At 41.4% G+C, this 19,345-nt stretch overlaps 1 protein-coding gene across 4 annotated transcripts in view; it reads left to right on the plus strand.

Annotated features, from left to right (window-relative positions):
- The window catches only part of LOC117404098 (WD repeat and FYVE domain-containing protein 3), a 102,718-nt gene that overhangs the window by 40,780 nt on the left and 42,593 nt on the right, over nucleotides 1-19,345 (plus strand). For all 4 annotated transcript variants that reach the window (XM_059001712.1, XM_059001589.1, XM_059001659.1 and 1 more), the window contains 18 exons: nucleotides 196-376; nucleotides 1,661-1,875; nucleotides 2,528-2,640; nucleotides 2,971-3,199; nucleotides 5,680-5,780; nucleotides 6,621-6,839; nucleotides 7,433-7,614; nucleotides 8,274-8,505; nucleotides 11,378-11,538; nucleotides 11,959-12,070; nucleotides 13,396-13,586; nucleotides 14,311-14,463; nucleotides 15,052-15,125; nucleotides 15,509-15,670; nucleotides 16,458-16,552; nucleotides 17,051-17,171; nucleotides 17,708-17,925; nucleotides 18,421-18,611. In XM_059001712.1, the coding sequence (XP_058857695.1) occupies nucleotides 196-376; nucleotides 1,661-1,875; nucleotides 2,528-2,640; nucleotides 2,971-3,199; nucleotides 5,680-5,780; nucleotides 6,621-6,839; nucleotides 7,433-7,614; nucleotides 8,274-8,505; nucleotides 11,378-11,538; nucleotides 11,959-12,070; nucleotides 13,396-13,586; nucleotides 14,311-14,463; nucleotides 15,052-15,125; nucleotides 15,509-15,670; nucleotides 16,458-16,552; nucleotides 17,051-17,171; nucleotides 17,708-17,925; nucleotides 18,421-18,611 (2,950 nt within the window). The remainder of the gene's footprint in view (nucleotides 1-195; nucleotides 377-1,660; nucleotides 1,876-2,527; nucleotides 2,641-2,970; nucleotides 3,200-5,679; nucleotides 5,781-6,620; nucleotides 6,840-7,432; nucleotides 7,615-8,273; nucleotides 8,506-11,377; nucleotides 11,539-11,958; nucleotides 12,071-13,395; nucleotides 13,587-14,310; nucleotides 14,464-15,051; nucleotides 15,126-15,508; nucleotides 15,671-16,457; nucleotides 16,553-17,050; nucleotides 17,172-17,707; nucleotides 17,926-18,420; nucleotides 18,612-19,345) is intronic.

Consider the following 19,345-nt stretch of genomic DNA (forward strand, 5'->3'; position numbering starts at 1 on the left):
AACGTGGTTTGTTCAATTTAAGACATTAATGAAACTGAATGTATTTCAATGAAGTAAAATGCATTCATATATAGAACTCATGTAGAAACAGCATCCCATCGTTTTGACAGAATGAAATTCCCAAAGTGTTATTTGAAGTGTGGTGTGTGAAGTACAGCCCTGTTTATGCTCCAGTGTTCCTCTGTGCTCCTGCAGACACGGCTATCACTTAGTGTCGGCCCCAGGGCCCGTCCTTCCTCTGAAGCAAGTCACTGAGCTGAAGCTGCACTCTGGAGATGCACCCCTGCACTCCCCCGATGCCGTCGTCATCCACCCTGGAGCGGTGCTGGCCATGCTGGACCTCCTGCCCTCTGTCAGCTGTGACACCCAACCCGAGGTATGAGCCGAGTGCACAAACCCACCTGAGCTTACTGCTTTAGAATTAGAACACAACTGCTAAGAACCCTTTTCTGGAAAGGCTCCTGTCTTCTCAGTCACAGTGACTGGTCTGAATCCTGGTCTCTCTTGATCAGTAAACTTCATTTATCAACCCAGTATTATTGAGAGTTCTTGCTGGAAGTGGATGTGTTCATTATAAAGTGCATGCTGTCTCTATCTCTTGTATATTCTCAGATGTGTTCTTTATAAAGTGCATGATGTCTCTCTCTTGTATGTTTTCAGATGTGTTCTTTATAAAGTGCATGATGTCTCTCTCGTATGTTTTCAGATGTGTTCTTTATAAAGTGCATGATGTCTCTCTCGTATGTTTTCAGATGTGTTCTTTATAAAGTGCATGATGTCTCTCTCGTATGTTTTCAGATGTGTTCTTTATAAAGTGCATGATGTCTCTCTCGTATGTTTTCAGATGTGTTCTTTATAAAGTGCATGATGTCTCTCTCTTGTATGTTTTCAATGTGTTCTTTATAAAGTGCATGATGTCTCTCTCGTATGTTTTCAGATGTGTTCTTTATAAAGTGCGTGATGTCTCTCTCTTGTATATTCTCAGATGTGTTCTTTATAAAGTGCATGATGTCTCTCACCTTGTATGTTTTCAGATGTGTTCTTTATAAAGTGCATGATGTCTCTCTCGTATGTTTTCAGATGTGTTCTTTATAAAGTGCATGATGTCTCTCTCGTATGTTTTCAGATGTGTTCTTTATAAGTGCATGATGTCTCTCTCTTGTATATTCTCAGATGTGTTCATTGTAAAGTGCATGCTGTCTCTGTCTCTTGTATATTCTCAGATGTGTTCTTTATAAAGTGCATGATGTCTCTCTCTTGTATATTCTCAGATGTGTTCTTTATAAAGTGCATGATGTCTCTCTCTTGTATATTCTCAGATGTGTTCTTTATAAAGTGCATGATGCCTCTCTCTTGTATGTTTTCAGATGTGTTCTTTATAAAGTGCATGCTGTCTCTGTCTCTTGTATATTCTCAGATGTGTTCTTTATAAGTGCATGATGTCTCTCTCTTGTATATTCTCAGATGTGTTCATTGTAAAGTGCATGCTGTCTCTGTCTCTTGTATATTCTCAGATGTGTTCTTTATAAAGTGCATGATGTCTCTCTCTTGTATGTTTTCAGATGTGTTCTTTATAAAGTGCATGATGTCTCTCTCTTGTATATTCTCAGATGTGTTCATTGTAAAGTGCATGCTGTCTCTGTCTCTTGTATATTCTCAGCACGCCCTGGACCTCCAGCTGGCAGTGGCTAACATCTTGCAGCTGCTGGTTCACACAGAGAGGAATCAGCAGATGCTGTGTGAGGCAGCCCTTCACTCCAGACTGCTCCAGCGGTGCAGCGCTGCCCTGGCTGACGAGGACCACCCCCTCCACCCCCCGCTGCAGAGGATGTTCGAGAGGCTGGTCTCGCAGGCCTTACAGCCCATGGTCCTGAGGTACTCCTTATCTGCACAGCTTGTAGGTTACAGAGGCTCAGGAACGGCTGAGCCCTACTGAAAGTTAAACAACGTGCTGTGTTAAATATTCATTGATTGTGCGCTCTGTAGAAGCTGCCAGCTTGATCTCTTATAAAATGAGAAGTTCTTTGTAAGATACCACAACTGTTTTTTTGCATTATAGTACCTTTTTTATAAATAATAAAAAAGGCAATAGTGCTGTGAAGGCATCTCCAGAGTAACTTTCACATCATCAGCTTCTCAATGTCAGGCTGGCTTGGCTTGTTAACTGTAACCCGTGCTTAGAAAGAGAAGAAGCTGCACGATCTATTGATCTCTTCAATATGTAACGAACACTATTTGTATGAGATGTGAGTTTAGATGAGACGCTTGGTTTTAAAGAGTTCATTTCATTAATATCAGTGTATTGAGGGTCCTATAGGTGGTGGTTATAAAATCTGCTTTGATGTTTTTGGTGACCTTTATTACTGTTTTAAACAATACAAATGAAATCATCACTACAAATACTGTGGGATTGTCGTTCTGGTATCAATGACCTGTCTGTGTAACGAACAACCCATTTCCACAGAGTACAATGAATCTCAATTGCTTTGTGTTAACACAGTGAGTCTTTGTGTTGTGTTTTAACAAGGGAATTTCTCCGCCTGGGAAATCCGTTGAATTGTGGTGCCTGGGACAAGAAGCTATTGAAACAGTACCGAGTCCACAAGCCCAGTTCTGTATGGTATGAAGCTGAAATGAGAAGTAAGTTGTGTACTCTTGGACTGTTTTGTTATCATGTTGTCTTGTTACAAATCTAGCTCTTACTTCCACGTGAACAAAGTGCAGTGTTAGGCCTGATGTTTGGGTCCAGTGTCTGTTCTGAAGTGTATTTATTAATGACATCCAATTGTAGCTGTTCCTACTGGATACTTTTCTGGAATAGATAAAACTAATTAATCAAACACTGATGTCACATTCTCCGAAGAGCAACATGGAAATGTGTTGAACCCCCTATTAAAAAGATCAGTGGTTCATTTTAAATGTATAAAGATTAATGTCAGTATGGATTTCAATGAATTTCTCTTCCTCCAGACAGTATGACCTTGTCCATGGAGGGCCCGGACAGCGTGTTCGCTGTGAATGAAGATAATAACCACTATAGGATAAGCAGGAGTCTGGTGAGGTCAGCAGAAGGAAGCACAGTGCCTCTGACCAGAGTGAAGTGCCTGGTCTCCATGACAACCCCACATGATATCAGGCTTCACGGCTCAGCAGTCACCCCGGCCTTTGTGGAGTTTGACACGTCTCTGGAAGGGTTTGGGTGAGCTGCTGTTCTCTGCTTCTGCATGTACACGTGTGAGAAAAGGAGATGCATGTTGTAATACAAGAAGCTTCTGAATGCCGTGCAGAACATTCATGATAGAGGCACACATGCATAATATTCATAATAGAGGCACACATGCATAATATTCACAACATTCATGTGGTCCAAAAATAATAAACCTCTTATCGGAATTCCAAGATCCAATAGAAATGGAGCGTAGGTGGGGCTGGCAGAGTTCAAAGGTTATGTTGTCAAATGATTTCAATGCAATGAGGAAGGCGGCTTAGTCCCGGCAGTTAGGATTCTCCAGACTTGTAAAGAAGCTCACTGCCAGGTAAAGATATTCAGAGAAAATGATCACTCAGTATTGGAACAACAGAACCCAGAACCACTCTGAACCATTGAAAACAATGCAAGTTACAGTATTAGAACAGAACCACTCTGAACCATTGAAAACAATGCAAGTTACAGTACTGGAACAGAACCACTCTGAACCATTGAAAACAATGCAAGTTACAGTACTGGAACAGAACCACTCTGAACCATTGAAAACAATGCAAGTTACAGTACTGGAACAGAACCACTCTGAACCATTGAAAACAATGCAAGTTACAATACTGGAACAGAACCACTCTGAACCATTGAAAACAATGCAAGTTACATTTGTAGCTTTACTAAATTCCACCCACATCCCGCAAGGGGTATTTGAGACTTCATTTCTGCACACAGTAAATACTGTACCATTTACATTTTTCATATATTTATAAAATCCTCATTAGTCAATAAAGTATTGCCTCAAACTGCTTGCATATGAATACTGTGAGAGACCAGTAACATGATTGACAGAGGCATGTCTTTTACTAAGACAGCGAGCTCACATCATATGATGACATACTGTATCTCTGCAGCACAGGGCATGTATGGGGCACAGTGTGCATTTATACAGTGCATGTTTTGTGCTGGGTCTCAGGACCTGCCTTCCTGTTTGACAGCCAGTTTCAGTCGTTTATTCATGCGAGCGGAGGAGACTAAAGGAAGTATAGCTCACAGCTCCACTCTGAGAGTTAGGGCTCCACAAGGCATTAGCAGGTTATGAGACTGGAAATGAACGGGCGCTTCTTTTACTTCCTTTCGTACTGTTACAATATTAGAAAGCGCAAGTGTTGCTGTAAACTTGAGTTTGTTCCTTTTAAATGCTCAAACAGACACATAGACATGTGTTATCGTTTTTATTTTTTACAGGGCCTTTACAGTATTTTTAGTTTTTTGTAATCGATACAAATCAAATATTGCCAGTGTGAACGACTGCTATTGATCTTACAGAATTACTTGAAAGCATCACGTACAGTAGTCATTTGTGGTCCATTTGTTGAAGGAAGCGTCAGTTAAACATTTCTTTCTCAATGTTCTGAACAAGCCTCTATTTTGGGATGTCACTGTCTTTGTAAACACCCTGTGATTTGTCTAAAAGAAGGAACGATCAACACACCACCTCCCCTGTTGCCAGCTTGCAGCAGCTCATCCGGAGGACAGCACCCCCTATTGAATTTGGTTTTCTGTTACCGCATCATTGTGTTCTCTAGGGCTTATTCTGTGCCTCCATCAGAACTCAGCACTGCATGTGTGGATACACCACAAGTGACTGCATGCCAGCCCAATATTTAATTTCTTACTTGTGTAATACCCTGCTCTATGTGTTCACTGTTGCTCATCCTTCTTAGTTACTTGTTTAACAGGCCTATCTAGTAGTAGTAGTAGGAGTCGTACTAGTAGTCGTAGTATTAGTAGTTTTTATTGTCTTACTTCAGAAATTCATTTTGGTTAGAAAAAAGCCAATTTTTGCTGGAGTATAATGAGCTGATCAGACAATAATCCAGGATCATTGGGAACACACACAGTGAGCAGAGAACAATCAGAATCATTGGAAACACACACAGTGAGCAGAGAACAATCAGAATCATTGGAAACACACACAATGAGCAGAGAACAATCAGAATCATTGGAAACACACACAGTGAGCAGAGAACAATCAGAATCATTGGAAACACACACAGTGAGTAGAGAACAATCAGAATCATTGGAAACACACACAGTGAGTAGAGAACAATCAGAATCATTGGAAACACACACAGTGAGCAGAGAACAATCAGAATCATTGGAAACACACACAATGAGCAGAGAACAATCAGAATCATTGGAAACACACACAGTGAGCAGAGAACAATCAGAATCATTGGAAACACACACAGTGAGCAGAGAACATTCAGAATCATTGGGAACACACACAGTGAGCAGAGAACAATCAGAATCATTGGAAACACACACAGTGAGCAGAGAACAATCAGAATCATTGGGAACACACACAGTGAGCCAATAAACAAGCAAGAGGAGAAATGTGAAACTCTGCATGACGTTCAGTCTTTTACCTGCAGTTGTTCTGCTTGCCTCTGTATTTCAATTTCTCCTTTTCCCCTCAGCTGCCTCTTCATGCCAAGTTTGGCTCCACATAATGCTCCTTCGAATAATATCCCTGCATCTGGAGTCAGTGATGGGGCTGTTGTCAGTGGAATAGGAAATGGTATGTTTGATTATGCTCTTGATATTCCATGCATAATGATGCACTCATTGGGTAGAATGTGCTTGACGTTTTGAATGCTGATGGCTTTTTGTAATTATTGTTCATTTATTGTACCCTACTAATATTATCAAGTATAATACCGCTGGTGAAATAGATTTGCCAGATTTGCCACACAAATAACTGGTTTTAAATGTTGGTTCTATGGTACTTTTATCATGTTTCTTAAACTCAGTGTCTTCAGATCAGATTGTATTCATTCTAGACACTGTTAAATTGTCACTTCAAATATGTCACATTGTATTTGTCTGAGGTTAATGTTAAGACCGCTGCATGATGTCATCAATAGTTTATGAACTGACACCAGCCTGCATTCTTAGTAATGTGACATGAAAGAGTAAATGGAAGGTTTTCAGCTGACAAAATCCTCTTGAAATGTCTGTAAGTGGAGATTTATATATAGACTGCAGCTTGAGATTTTCTGGCCTACATTTAAAGGTCACATGGTTGAAAATGTACAATTTCATTTTTATGAATATAAAACCAGTAGGGGTGTACTTTTGAATGCATTACCAACAAAACTAAAACTAAAATAGTTTATTGATGTTCTATTTCCTATGTGAAGTTTAAATGAAGGATAACCCTGATTTAAGTGTGTCTTGTGCTACTGGGACATCCTGTCCTTAAATATTTTTTGAAACTTCCTGACTGCTCCAAACAGGGTAAAAAAATAAAAAAAAGAATATATGTTGATATAACATATTTTATTAAAGAAGCAAAAGAATGGTCCCCATGTCGTTGTTTCTTCTTTATTCCTCTGCATTTTGCTCTTCTTGTGTGTAGGTGAAAGGCTGTTCCCACCTCCGTCTGGCCTAACCTACACCTCGTGGTTTTGCATTGAGCGCTTCAGCACTCCTCCTAATCACCACCCTGTGCGGCTCCTCACTGTGGTGCGAAGGGCCTCCTCCTCAGAGCAGCACTACGTGTGCCTGGCCATCGTCCTCTCCGCAAAGGACAGGTCCCTCACCGTGTCCACCAAAGAGGAGCTGCTGCACAATTATGGCAAGTGCTGATGAATTGTAAAGGACTGGAAGGAACAGTATTTCTTTCTTCAATTAATATAAGCACATTAAGCAATTTATATGATTTGTTCTGGTTGTTTTTTCATTCCTCAAATGTTTCCTCAGATTTTCAGAATACTGTGTGACTGCTAGCTGGTTGATAATAGCTTTCAAGTTAGTTGCTACTGGATATTGTGCAATCATTGTGTTACTGTCACACTTGTACTTTGCTTGAACAAAAGTTATTGTATTTCTTGCTCTTATTGTATTACTTGTATTGTAACACTTGAAATGTTTTTGCTTACGATTGTAAGTCTCCCTGGATAAGGGCGTCTGCTAAGAAATAAATAATAATAATAATAATAATAATAATACTGTGTCCCCTAATTCTGTGATAGAGATGCTCGGGTAGCTCCTGTCCTAACACTCTGATAGAGGGGCTCGGGTATCTCCTGTCCTAACACACTGATAGAGGGGCTCGCGTATCTCCTGTCCCCTAACACACTGATAGAGATGCTCGGGTATGTCCTAACACTCTGATAGAGGGCTCAGGTTTGTCTGATATGTTCTTGTTTTGTTTTCTTCTCTTCATAGTTGATGACTTCAGCGAGGAATCCTCTTTCTACGAGATCCTCCCCTGCTGTGCTCGTTTCCGCTGTGGTGACCTCATTAGTGAGGCGCAGTGGCATCACCTAGTGTTGGTGATGAGTAAGGGCATGCTGAAGAACAGCACAGCCACACTCTACATCGATGGGCAGCTGATAAACACTGTCAAGGTATGTCTAAGGAAATGGGGTTAGGGGTTTTGAAGGGTTAATATTTATACTTTCTTTAACCCTTTCAGCACTGGGATCACATATACTGTCAATCCCTCCCCCACCCCCAAGAAATTAGCTAAATAGTGGCACTCGAATAAAAGCTGCCCCTTGCTGGCTTTAAAACCCCATTACAAAAGGGGTGTGCTAAAGCATTTCATATTTATGAGAATGGGTGTACATGAAGGCATTGATGAATTGGAGGAAGTACATCTGAAGAGTAGAGCAATCATTGCAGCTAAAGAGTGTCATCTTCTGTGCACAGGAAACATTTAAAACAAATGAGTTCCCAATTAAAACAAAACGACAGGTTATTGGATTGTATACGTTCCTCTTAGTTGTGACTTTTACATTCCTCTAGAGAAACGCGGATCCAGTCCTGATGAATTTTGAGACATTCTTTAGGTAGTTATTAGCAGTGTCTGAATCGTGTGCTCTTTGGATTATCTATTCATTCAGTCAGTCTGTTCCTGTCCCTCTGTCAGTGTGTCACACTTACATTTTCACATGTACAGGCGATAGATGCAGATCTGCATTAAAAGACAATTGTATTTACAGCCATGGCTGGGAAGTATGTTACTAACATGTGTTTTCAATGCATTCTCTGTGTGTGTGTCCAGCTCCACTATGTCCACAGCAGCCCTGGAGGCTCTGGCTCCACAAATCCCCCGGTGGTCAGCACGGTGTACTGCTATGTCGGCTCTCCCCCTGCCCAGCGCCAGCTCTCCACACTGGTGTGGCGCCTCGGACCCACACACTTCCTGGAGGACGTCCTGCCTGCTTCCAGCGTCTCCACCATTTATGAACTGGGACCAAACTACGCCGGGAGCTTCCAAGCAGTCTACCTCCCAGGTAACTTCAACTTCTCTTTCTTCATTTATTTTAACAAAAATTTTTGTAATGCAAGCCTGCATTAGCCTTGGGTTACACTCCTTCAATACTGCAGACCTCATATTTACTGCAGAGGAATTCTCTTCACATTTGTATAGGGGTTGGAATTCTATTTATTTAAATTACACTGAATACCAAAAACTGTTTGATTGTACAATTTGATAAGTATCTTGACAAACCTAACCTATGTAATTTTTAAAGTTAATCATACAAAGTATTTTCTCTAATGGGGAATTAGTTCATGAATACATTCCTTGTTTTGAAGGGAAAGATTGTTCCCCCATTTGTAATCATTTCATCATGATTGGTGGACTACCGCCATGGGCTGTAGAGGGCGCTGTAGCTCCATTACCTCCCTGTATGTTACAATCACACAATTTCTGTTATTTGTCTATGTAAAAACTCCTATTAGTTTCAGGGAGGTTTTATGGAAAGTAACAGACATGCTCACACTCTCAGAAGCAGAAGTGAAACAGTTCTTGCACTCATTGTTAAACAGAAAGATGAGGAAATACAATAATGAGCATTTAAAACCACCAAACACAGTCCATTGAAAACGGTAACATACACCACACCCAAGCTTCGCTGGTAAAGCCTTCAACAGCATGGCATGAATCTTCACTAACTGCCGCACTCAACAGCATGGCATGAATCTTCACTAACGGCCGCACTCAACAGCATGGCATGAATCTTCACTAACTGCAGCACTCAACAGCATGGCATGAATCTTCACTAACTGCAGCCCTCAACAGCATGGCATGAATCTTCACTAACTGCAGCCCTCAACAGCATGGCATGAATCTTCACTAACGGCCGCACTCAACAGCATGGCATGAATCTTCACTAACTGCAGCACTCAACAGCATGGCATGAATCTTCACTAACTGCAGCACTCAACAGCATGGCATGAATCTTCACTAACTGCAGCCCTCAACAGCATGGCATGAATCTTCACTAACTGCAGCCCTCAACAGCATGGCATGAATCTTCACTAACGGCCGCACTCAACAGCATGGCATGAATCTTCACTAACTGCAGCACTCAACAGCATGGCATGAATCTTCACTAACTGCAGCACTCAACAGCATGGCATGAATCTTCACTAACTGCCGCACTCAACAGCATGGCATGAATCTTCACTAACTGCCGCACTCAACAGCATGGCATGAATCTTCACTAACTGCCGCACTCAACAGCATGGCATGAATCTTCACTAACTGCCGCACTCAACAGCATGGCATGAATCTTCACTAACTGCAGCACTCAACAGCATGGCATGAATCTTCACTAACGGCCGCACTCAACAGCATGGCATGCGTCTTCACTATCTATCTATCTATCTATCTATCTATCTATCTAAAGGCTAGAAGAGATTTTTTTTTTTTATCTGACCCCATATGAGGTCGCCCTGCAAGAAAGGGTTAATTACTCAACATCCAATGAAGGTGTAACTTCACAGCATGGAGTAGAAATCCACATGTGGGGTATATGTGAAACATTGACAATTACACCCATCTTGTTTGCTGTGTGTTTTTTTTTTTACTAAAACTTTGTGAAAGTTTGATTTGCATAAATATTAAAAACTGTTCACAAAGAGTCAATATTGTTTTTAATCAACATGTAATTGCCAGTTGTCACTGATGAAACTATGTAGCAGTTATGATGGTAATGAGGCATGCTTACGTAAGCAGTAGATTGGAACCTTTCCAATTACTGTAGAACAGCACATGTGTAATAATGTGTTCATCCCCCAAAGTAAAGTGCACAGCCACTGCACTGATCCAATGTGGCATGAAGCATCACAGGTTGTGTGTTTGGGCAGAATGCAGCTCGATATGAAAGGGTTCTGCCCCTGTCAGCATGTCCACACACCATGGATTTCAACACCAGTGCTTCACACCTCTCACTGAGGAGCATGGCTGATACTACGAATAGCTAACTGAGTGCTGTATTGTATGAAAGGTGATTTTGAGTTGGAGAGGTGTCCTGGTGATTTGACATTTCATTTTGTTGTACAATTAAGTAATGGGTATTGCTGACTGTCCAGAATATTGCATGATCAATTCTAAATCTCACAATCAGGTAGCTGTCCTTTAAAAGCCAACAGGACTTTATTTTTAGAATCTTGAAACTTGCTATAAATGGCTGTAAAGCATCCAAGCTGGTGGTATTATTATTATTATTATTATTATTATTATTATTATTATTATTATTATTATTATTATTATTATTTGTAAGATCCTCTGCAGAGCTCATCACCTGTATATAATTGAGCTTTTCTCATGTTATAATTATTATTTATTATTATTAATAATAATAATAATAATAATAATTATTATTATTATAATTCATTTCTTAGCAGACGCCCTTATCCAGGGCGACTTACAATTGTTACAAGATATCACATTATACAGATATCACATTATTTTTACATACAATTACCCATTTATACAGTTGGGTTTTTACTGGAGCTTTTGTAGTACAATTAAGTAATGGTAAAGTACCTTGCTCAAGGGTACAACAGCAGTGTCCCCCACTGGGGATTGAACCCACAACCCTCCGGTCAAGAGTCCTGAGCCCTAACCACTACTCCACACTGCTGCCCGTAATAAGTGTAAGATCCTCTGCAGAGCTCATCATCTGTATATAATTGAGCTTGGCTCATGTTTATAATAAGTGTAAGATCCTCTGTAGAGCTCATCACCTGTATACAATTGAACTTGTATATTAATTGACAGTAATGCTTCACTAATTCCACAGCACTTTATTGTATTAATGCTGCATTGTTAGTGTGGAATGTGTGTGAGACCTTGTGACACGTTCCTCTTTGCAGGTAAAGACTCCAAGGCTGAAGCTGCTGCCCCCTGCCCTGTGGCCCTGGTGCCTGAGGAGAAGGTTTCCTTTGGGCTCTCTGCACTCTCTGTGTCTGCGCTCACTGTGGCCAAGATCAGGAAAGTGTACAACAAGCTGGACGGCAAAGCCATCGCTAAGCAGGTGAGCACTCGCTTGCACTGTAAGAGAGTTTTACAGGTAGTTTGTGAACTGGACCAACATAGTATTGTGAATGATTTTGAATCCACATCAATTCAATGTACTGTCTATGCCTGGATTAAACCTGCATCATTGGCGAGGATATAACAATTCCAGGCTTTTCATTCTGCTTACAAATTACCAGCATTGCTGTAATGCGTTTTACATACTGGTATCATTTGGACTGAGACTAGTTTTAATTAGGTGCTTTTAGTATATTTGTGTACATTTTAATATATTTTTAAGTAGACTGCAGTAACAATTCATAAAGCTATCATGTTGTTAAAAGCCTTGTTAATATAATTGAATGTTAAACCGATACAGCAGCAGCAGTTGTTGTTGTTGTTGTTGTTGATCTAATAATTTTCTGATTGACTTCCCCAGCTGACCGTTTCCTCCCATGAAAATGCTACCCCAGTCAAGCTGTTGCACAACTCTGCAGGGCATCTAAATGGACCAGCGCGCACTATTGGGGCTGCCGTCATTGGGTACCTAGGTATGTAGCTGGGCTGCACCGACAGTTCAATGCACAGCCTGTATTAATATAAGAGTGACACACTGGGCTGCACTGACAGCTCAATGCACAGCCTGTATTAATATAAGGGTGACACACTGGGCTGCACCGACAGTTCAATGCACAGCTTGTATTAATATAAGAGTGACACACTGAGCTGCACCGACAGCTCAATGCACAGCCTGTATTAATATAAGGGTGACACACTGGGCTGCACCGACAGTTCAATGCACAGCTTGTATTAATATAAGAGTGACACACTGGGCTGCACCGACAGTTCAATGCACAGCTTGTATTAATATAAGAGTGACATACTGGGCTGCACCGACAGCTCAATGCACAGCTTGTATTAATATAAGAGTGACACACTGGGCTGCACCGACAGTTCAATGCACAGCTTGTATTAATATAAGAGTGACACACTGGGCTGCACCGACAGTTCAATGCACAGCTTGTATTAATATAAGAGTGACACACTGGGCTGCACCGACAGCTCAATGCACAGCTTGTATTAATATAAGAGTGACACACTGGGCTGCACTGACAGCTCAATGCACAGCCTGTATTAATATAAGAGTGACACACTGGGCTGCACTGACAGCTCAATGCACAGCTTGTATTAATATAAGAGTGACACACTGGGCTGCACTGACAGCTCAATGCACAGCTTGTATTAATATAAGGGTGACACACTGGGCTGCACCGACAGTTCAATGCACAGCTTGTATTAATATAAGAGTGACACACTGGGCTGCACTGACAGCTCAATGCACAGCCTGTATTAATATAAGGGTGACACACTGGGCTGCACCGACAGCTCAATGCACAGCCTGTATTAATATAAGAGTGACACACTGGGCTGCACTGACAGCTCAATGCACAGCCTGTATTAATATAAGGGTGACACACTGGGCTGCACCGACAGCTCAATGCACAGCCTGTATTAATATAAGGGTGACACACTGGGCTGCACCGACAGCTCAATGCACAGCCTGTATTAATATAAGAGTGACACACTGGGCTGCACTGACAGCTCAATGCACAGCCTGTATTAATATAAGGGTGACACACTGGGCTGCACCGACAGCTCAATGCACAGCCTGTATTAATATAAGGGTGACACACTGAGCTGCACCGACAGCTCAATGCACAGCCTGTATTAATATAAGAGTGACACACTGAGCTGCACCGACAGCTCAATGCACAGCCTGTATTAATAGTATATATATATATATATATATATATATATATATATACAGTAAGCTGATGCAAAGAGTAGTAGCACAAAACATTTTTTATCTTATTAGGAGTGAGAGAATTTGTTCCTAAACCAGTTGCAACGAACCTGCAGTATATCGGGGGAGCTGCAGCCACCCTTGGCCTGGTTGCCATGGCATCGGATGTTGAGGGACTGTATGCTGCAGTAAAAGCTCTGGTGTGTGTGGTGAAGAGCAACTCTCTGGCCAGCAAGGAGATGGAAAGAATCAAAGGCTATCAGGTACCAGCATGCAGGACCCACATGGAAATATGTGCCACACGGCTTGCAGAGTATACAGATGGAAATGTATATTCAGTAGAAATCATATCTGTAAAAAACATATTTAAGATACAGCTGTGACATTAATGATCAGACAAGTATGGATATTCATCTTTGATCTTCCTAGAACATGGTAATCGTCATTACCAAAATCCCTGGCACAACATTGTCTCAGTTTCACTGTGACTTTGATACGTTTACCCCTTTAGCCCCAAACTGACATAGCAGATCAGGGTAGAATTTAACGTTGGAGTGTACATATGACTGGTGATAAAAGACATCTCCAGTCAGTGTTTAGATTACTTATTATTTATCATTTAGTCATTTAGCAGAGGCTTTTATCCAAAACAACTTACAGAGACCTGGGGGTGAACTGTGCATCACAGCTGCTGCTGCAGAGTCACTTACGCTAGAACCTCGGTTTTACGTCTCATCCGAAGAACGGAGCACAAGGAGGTTAATTGACTTGCTCAGGGTCACACACAGTGAGTTAGTGGCTGAGCTGGGATTGAATCGGGAACCTGTGTTTGATTTTACCAGGAATCTTCCCTGAGCCATCCTGTCCTTCTGCACACTGGGGGATGGACTAAGAGTGGGATTTGTACTGAATAGCTTTTGTTCCTGTTGTTGTTTTAGGTCCTCCTTTAAATGGTGTTTCTTTGTTTATTTGTACGTGCAATTCCAGTTACTTGCAATGCTGCTGAAGAAGAAACGCCCCCTTCTGAACAGCCATATTCTCCATCTCACCTTCTCCCTGGTGGGTACAGTGGACAGCGGCCATGAGACCTCCATCATTCCTAATTCCACTGCCTTCCAAGATCTGCTCTGTGATTTTGAGGTAAGTTCTGTATCCTTCAGTCTGCACAGACAGCGTTCTAACTGCCTCTTACCAGTACCATACAGAACTGCAGTATTTACTGAACCCCACTGCTTGAGATGCATTTAGGCCACAGTCGGGAAAGCCTCCTATTGAGCAGCACCACGTCCTGTAGCACCTGCCATTCCTCGATGTCCTGGCCAGGGCAACCTAGCAAGTGAGATCTGCAGGGATTACAATGCAGGATGCTGGGTCAGCAGAGTGAATCTCGCACTGTCAGTTTCTGTGTGATTTATGATCCAAATAAGCTTCCATTTCCATCTGTGGAAGACTGCGCCGTTGAACTCTTGACTTGTTCATGCTCTACTCAATCAGAGGCAGATGTTTAAAGTGTAGTCTTAGTCTGGGTAGCACGATTGCAGCTGAGAGGAATTATGTGAGCCCTTGCCCCACTCGAGATGAAATGTTTGTTCTTGCTGTACTATGCTGTAGAGTAACCCCCCTATTTGATTGTGAGTGTGATGACAGTGAGTGGGATGCACATCTCTCTGTGTAGTGATGGTGGCTCACTGTATTGCCTGTATAACGATTGCACTCTGCTGCTTGCAGGTCTGGCTTCATGCTCCATATGAACTGCACCTGTCCTTGTTTGAGCACTTCACTGAACTTCTTACAGAATCAAGGTCAGATTCCAGCCTTTATCATTCAGGTTATAGTATTTAAAAGGGCCAACATGTTTAATATATTGTTAAGAGCTATCAGTAAAGCATTGTCTGATATTGTGACACACAGCATGTTTTTGAAGAAAGGATGAATAAAGGACAATCGCATCTGAATTGTGTCTGTTCTGTAGCCTTACAGAGAGCAGATACGTTTGTGTCGTATGAATTCTATTAAGTATGTATACAAATGCCTTGACGTTTTTTAAAAGAAAATACTTTCTTGAGAGCATATTTACCAGGGTCAAAAGGAATGGAAGAAATTATCCAATTTGTTTTGTGTTTGTTGTGTTTGAGTGTGCCTGTGCTTTGAAAGCCTGTGTAATACATGTATTTTACCTTCACAGTGAGGCAGATAAAAATGCCAAGTTACTGAGAGAGTTCCAGCTGATCCCCAAGTTGCTGCTCACGCTAAGAGATACCTCCCTGTCCCAGCCCACCATTGCAGCCATCAGTAATGTGCTCAGTCTTCTGCTCCAGGGCTTCCCAAACAGCAATGATGTACTCAGGTACTCCCAATCACCTCCCATAACGAAAGTGCCACAGGGTACCTAATAACAGTGGTGAGCAACACTCTGTAATAACTCAGATGTTCTAGTACATGTGAATCGGATAACAGGTCAAGTATCCAGTGTTTCAGACACAGCGCAGTACTGTGTTCTAGTATATGTGAATCAGGCAAGGGCATGTGGTAATACATGCTGTACACCTGCTCTTTTCATCCTCTAATCCTAAGGCCTCCTTAGAGTGCACTTTATAGATCAGATATAAAGAATCCATTGGGATCTGCTAGAGATAGCACATGCTGATCCTCAATCATACATGATCCCACAGATTCAGGGGTATGATGAAGGCTTGGATAAACAGCCTCAGTAAGCCATGAGGTCAGTAAGAAACTACTTCGTGTCACAGTAGCCAAAGCCCTGCTTGATCTGTTTTCGTTCTCCATGTTGACAGACATGTTTCATGTCTTTTGTGATGCAGATTTATTTTTGGTGTATTTCCACAGCCTCCTGTGTTTTTGTTTCCCACCACATACCTGCACCAAACTCCTGGGGACTGAAATATCCATTATAGACTTTGACATGGGTTAGAAGTGAATCATTCATGTGATCTGTGAAAGCTTCTTTGCATCATGCTGTGGGTCGAAAGACCCATGGAACAGGTTGCACAATTACAACCATCGAATACAGAGCTTTTATCACAGTCCTTACCTTTAGAAATGCTTCAAAACAATGTGATCATTACTTGCAAATTGAATATGAACTATGTTGCTGCTTCTTTGTGAATCTACAGGTTTGGTCAGTTCATTTCCTCAACACTGCCCACCTTTGCAGTCTGTGAAAAGTTTGTGGTAATGGAGGTCAAAAACGATGAAATGGTAGATGGAGGTAAGCTCTTGAATTACTACAGAACTGCACAGAACTAATCTTAACATATAGATGGAGGTAAACTCTTCAGTATTACTGCAGAACTAATCTTAAAATATAGATGGAGGTAAACTCTTCAGTATTACTGCAGAACTGCACAGAACTAATCTTAACAGATAGATGGAGCTAAACTCTTGAGAATGACTTCAGAACTGGACTGAACAATCATAACACTAACGCTGCAGGCAGAACATGCTTTTCCTATATCACAGATTGTTATTCCTATATGACAGATTGCTCTACTTGCCATGTGAACTGTATTATCTCATTCATTAAAGTTTGTATTCAAATGATCTTCATAACTTATCTAGAAAGCCATCGAGAAGCTTTGGCTAGTGGCATGAGTTTACCGTTTGTATATTCTGAAGCTGTACCTTATTGTTGATGTGATTTCTAAAAGGAAGTTTTATCGCTAACATGAAATATGCTTTATTTCATGAATGTGCTTTTTCTCCTCAGGAAATGAAGATGATTTTGGGGGGCTTCTTTCTGCTAACCTCATCTTGTTAAGGAACTGTCTGCTGGACATCTTACTGAAACTGCTGTTCACCTCGAAGGAGAAGGTCACTGTTAATGCACAGTAAGTGAGACCCGAGGTCTTGGGCTTCACCCATCTTCACCCATCTGCATCCATCAGTATTAAAAATTGAAATCATTTCACACACGCTCACACACTGACACACGCTCACACACTGACACATACACACACGCACACACACGCTCACTCACACACACGCTCACACGCATGCACGCACACACACACACACACACAAAGGTTTTCATTAACAACGTGAATGCTGTGCAGTAGCACATTTTTGGTAGAACCTTAACGTTTTACTGATTTCTTACACTTTCTGACGTTACTGTTAAAATGCACGTGATCTCACTCTGCCTGCCTGAACATTAAGTCTGTTTTTGGTCCATGTTAAAGACTGTATTGTTATAAGATGTGGGACAGAAAAGGGTACCGTAAGCAATATATTCAATGTGAATTAGGTTAATACAAATACACTTGTGTGCACTTGACTTGCTGCCTGTAACCCTGCATACTCTAGTTCCTAGAGCTCCTTGTAACAGACCAGGAACACACATTGCTAGCCTGTCTGTCCTGTGCAGAGCCTGTGAGGACCTGGTGAAGATCCTGGGTTTCGATTGGCTCCTGATGTTCATGGAGGAGCATCTTCACTCCAGCACAGTCACCGCTGCCATGAGGATCCTCGCAGTCCTGCTCAGCAACCAGCCCAATCTCACCCGCTTCAAGGAGGGGCTCACAGGGGGAGGCTGGCTGGACCACACCGACTCTGTGCTTACCAACAAGATCGGCACTGTACTAGGTAGGGATGCACAAACACAATGCAAACTTACTGCTGTGGCTTATTTCTGTTACCCTCTTTAATTGAGTGGGTTGTAACTTAGCATGCAGTGGCGTCTGTAACGGAAGGCCACTTCGTTGCTTAAGAAATTAAGACTGAAAGGTTGATTGATTGATCTGCAGACAAATGTTGGAGGCATGTCTTATGTATCCACATGGCTAACTTACAGAGACCATACTCTTCGAAGCAAAGGGAGCAGTTTCTGCCCTTTTAAACTTCTGTGCCAACTGTGATGTGAGTTACTGTTCACTGAGGATTCAAGGTTTCTGTTATTGCTTTGCTGTACACTGATGAAGGTCTTGACTTCTTACCAGAGTATTTCATTGTACAGTGTATAAAGCAGAACAATACTGAGTTCATTGCTGTATTTTCATCTACCGTGTGTTGCGCTCCTGGTAAAGTGAATGCCTGTGGCGTTTTGCATGTCATTCTTTTTGGCTTGTTTTTCAAACCCAGGTTTCAATGTTGGTAGAAGTGCAGGTGGTAGATCCACAGTGCGGGAGATTAACCGCGATGCTTGTCACTTCCCGGGCTTCCCTGTTCTTCAGACCTTCTTACCCAAACATACCAACGTCCCCGAGCTGTACTTCCTGTTGATGGCACTGTTCCTGCAGCAGCCAGTCGCTGAGCTGCCTGGGAACCTGCAGGTAACTGTCAGGACAGTCCGGTTTATTTAACTCTGCTGCTTTGTTTCTTGTTGTGCATTGCATTGATACACATACACTACTATATTCTCATGATCAATAATCCCTTTCTTCATAAATGATCAATAATCCCTTGATTCATAAGAATGCTTGTTAAAGAATTCTAAATGCTAACAGCTGTCTTTTTTTGACATTTTTCCCCAATCTTAGGATTTCATTCTTGCATGAAGAGCTCAAGGGTTTTTCATAGTAAAGCTGAAATCCAAGGTCATTAATATGTTAAAATAAACCTTACTGCCAAAGATGATGCTATTATGGTAAACAATGGCAATATGCACATGAGTACTGTCTAAAAGAATTAAGATGATTTGATTTGGACAGAATTTCACAACTATTGGTGTCCTGAAGAATTCACATACATTATGCCAAAAATAAAATACAAAATGTAAATGATGAGTTTTAAATGATTTTATTACTAGAAATACTAAGAAAAATAACATAAAACAGAACTACTGGAATCAATACCTGCCTTATCTTTCATCTCTCTCTCCGTGCATCAATACGTGCCTTATCTTTCATCTGTCTCTCAATACCTGCCTTATCTTTCATCTCTCTCTGTGTGCATGCATGTCGATGGTGGTCCTGGATACAGTATGTGCTTTGGGGGTTAATAAAACTTGGTTTGAATCCATTTCTATTCTCTTTTGCTCAGTAAAAAATGATTTTGCTTTCATTGT

Source organism: Acipenser ruthenus, chromosome 1, assembly GCF_902713425.1.
Source record: "Acipenser ruthenus chromosome 1, fAciRut3.2 maternal haplotype, whole genome shotgun sequence".
Taxonomy (NCBI): Eukaryota; Metazoa; Chordata; class Actinopteri; order Acipenseriformes; family Acipenseridae; genus Acipenser; species Acipenser ruthenus.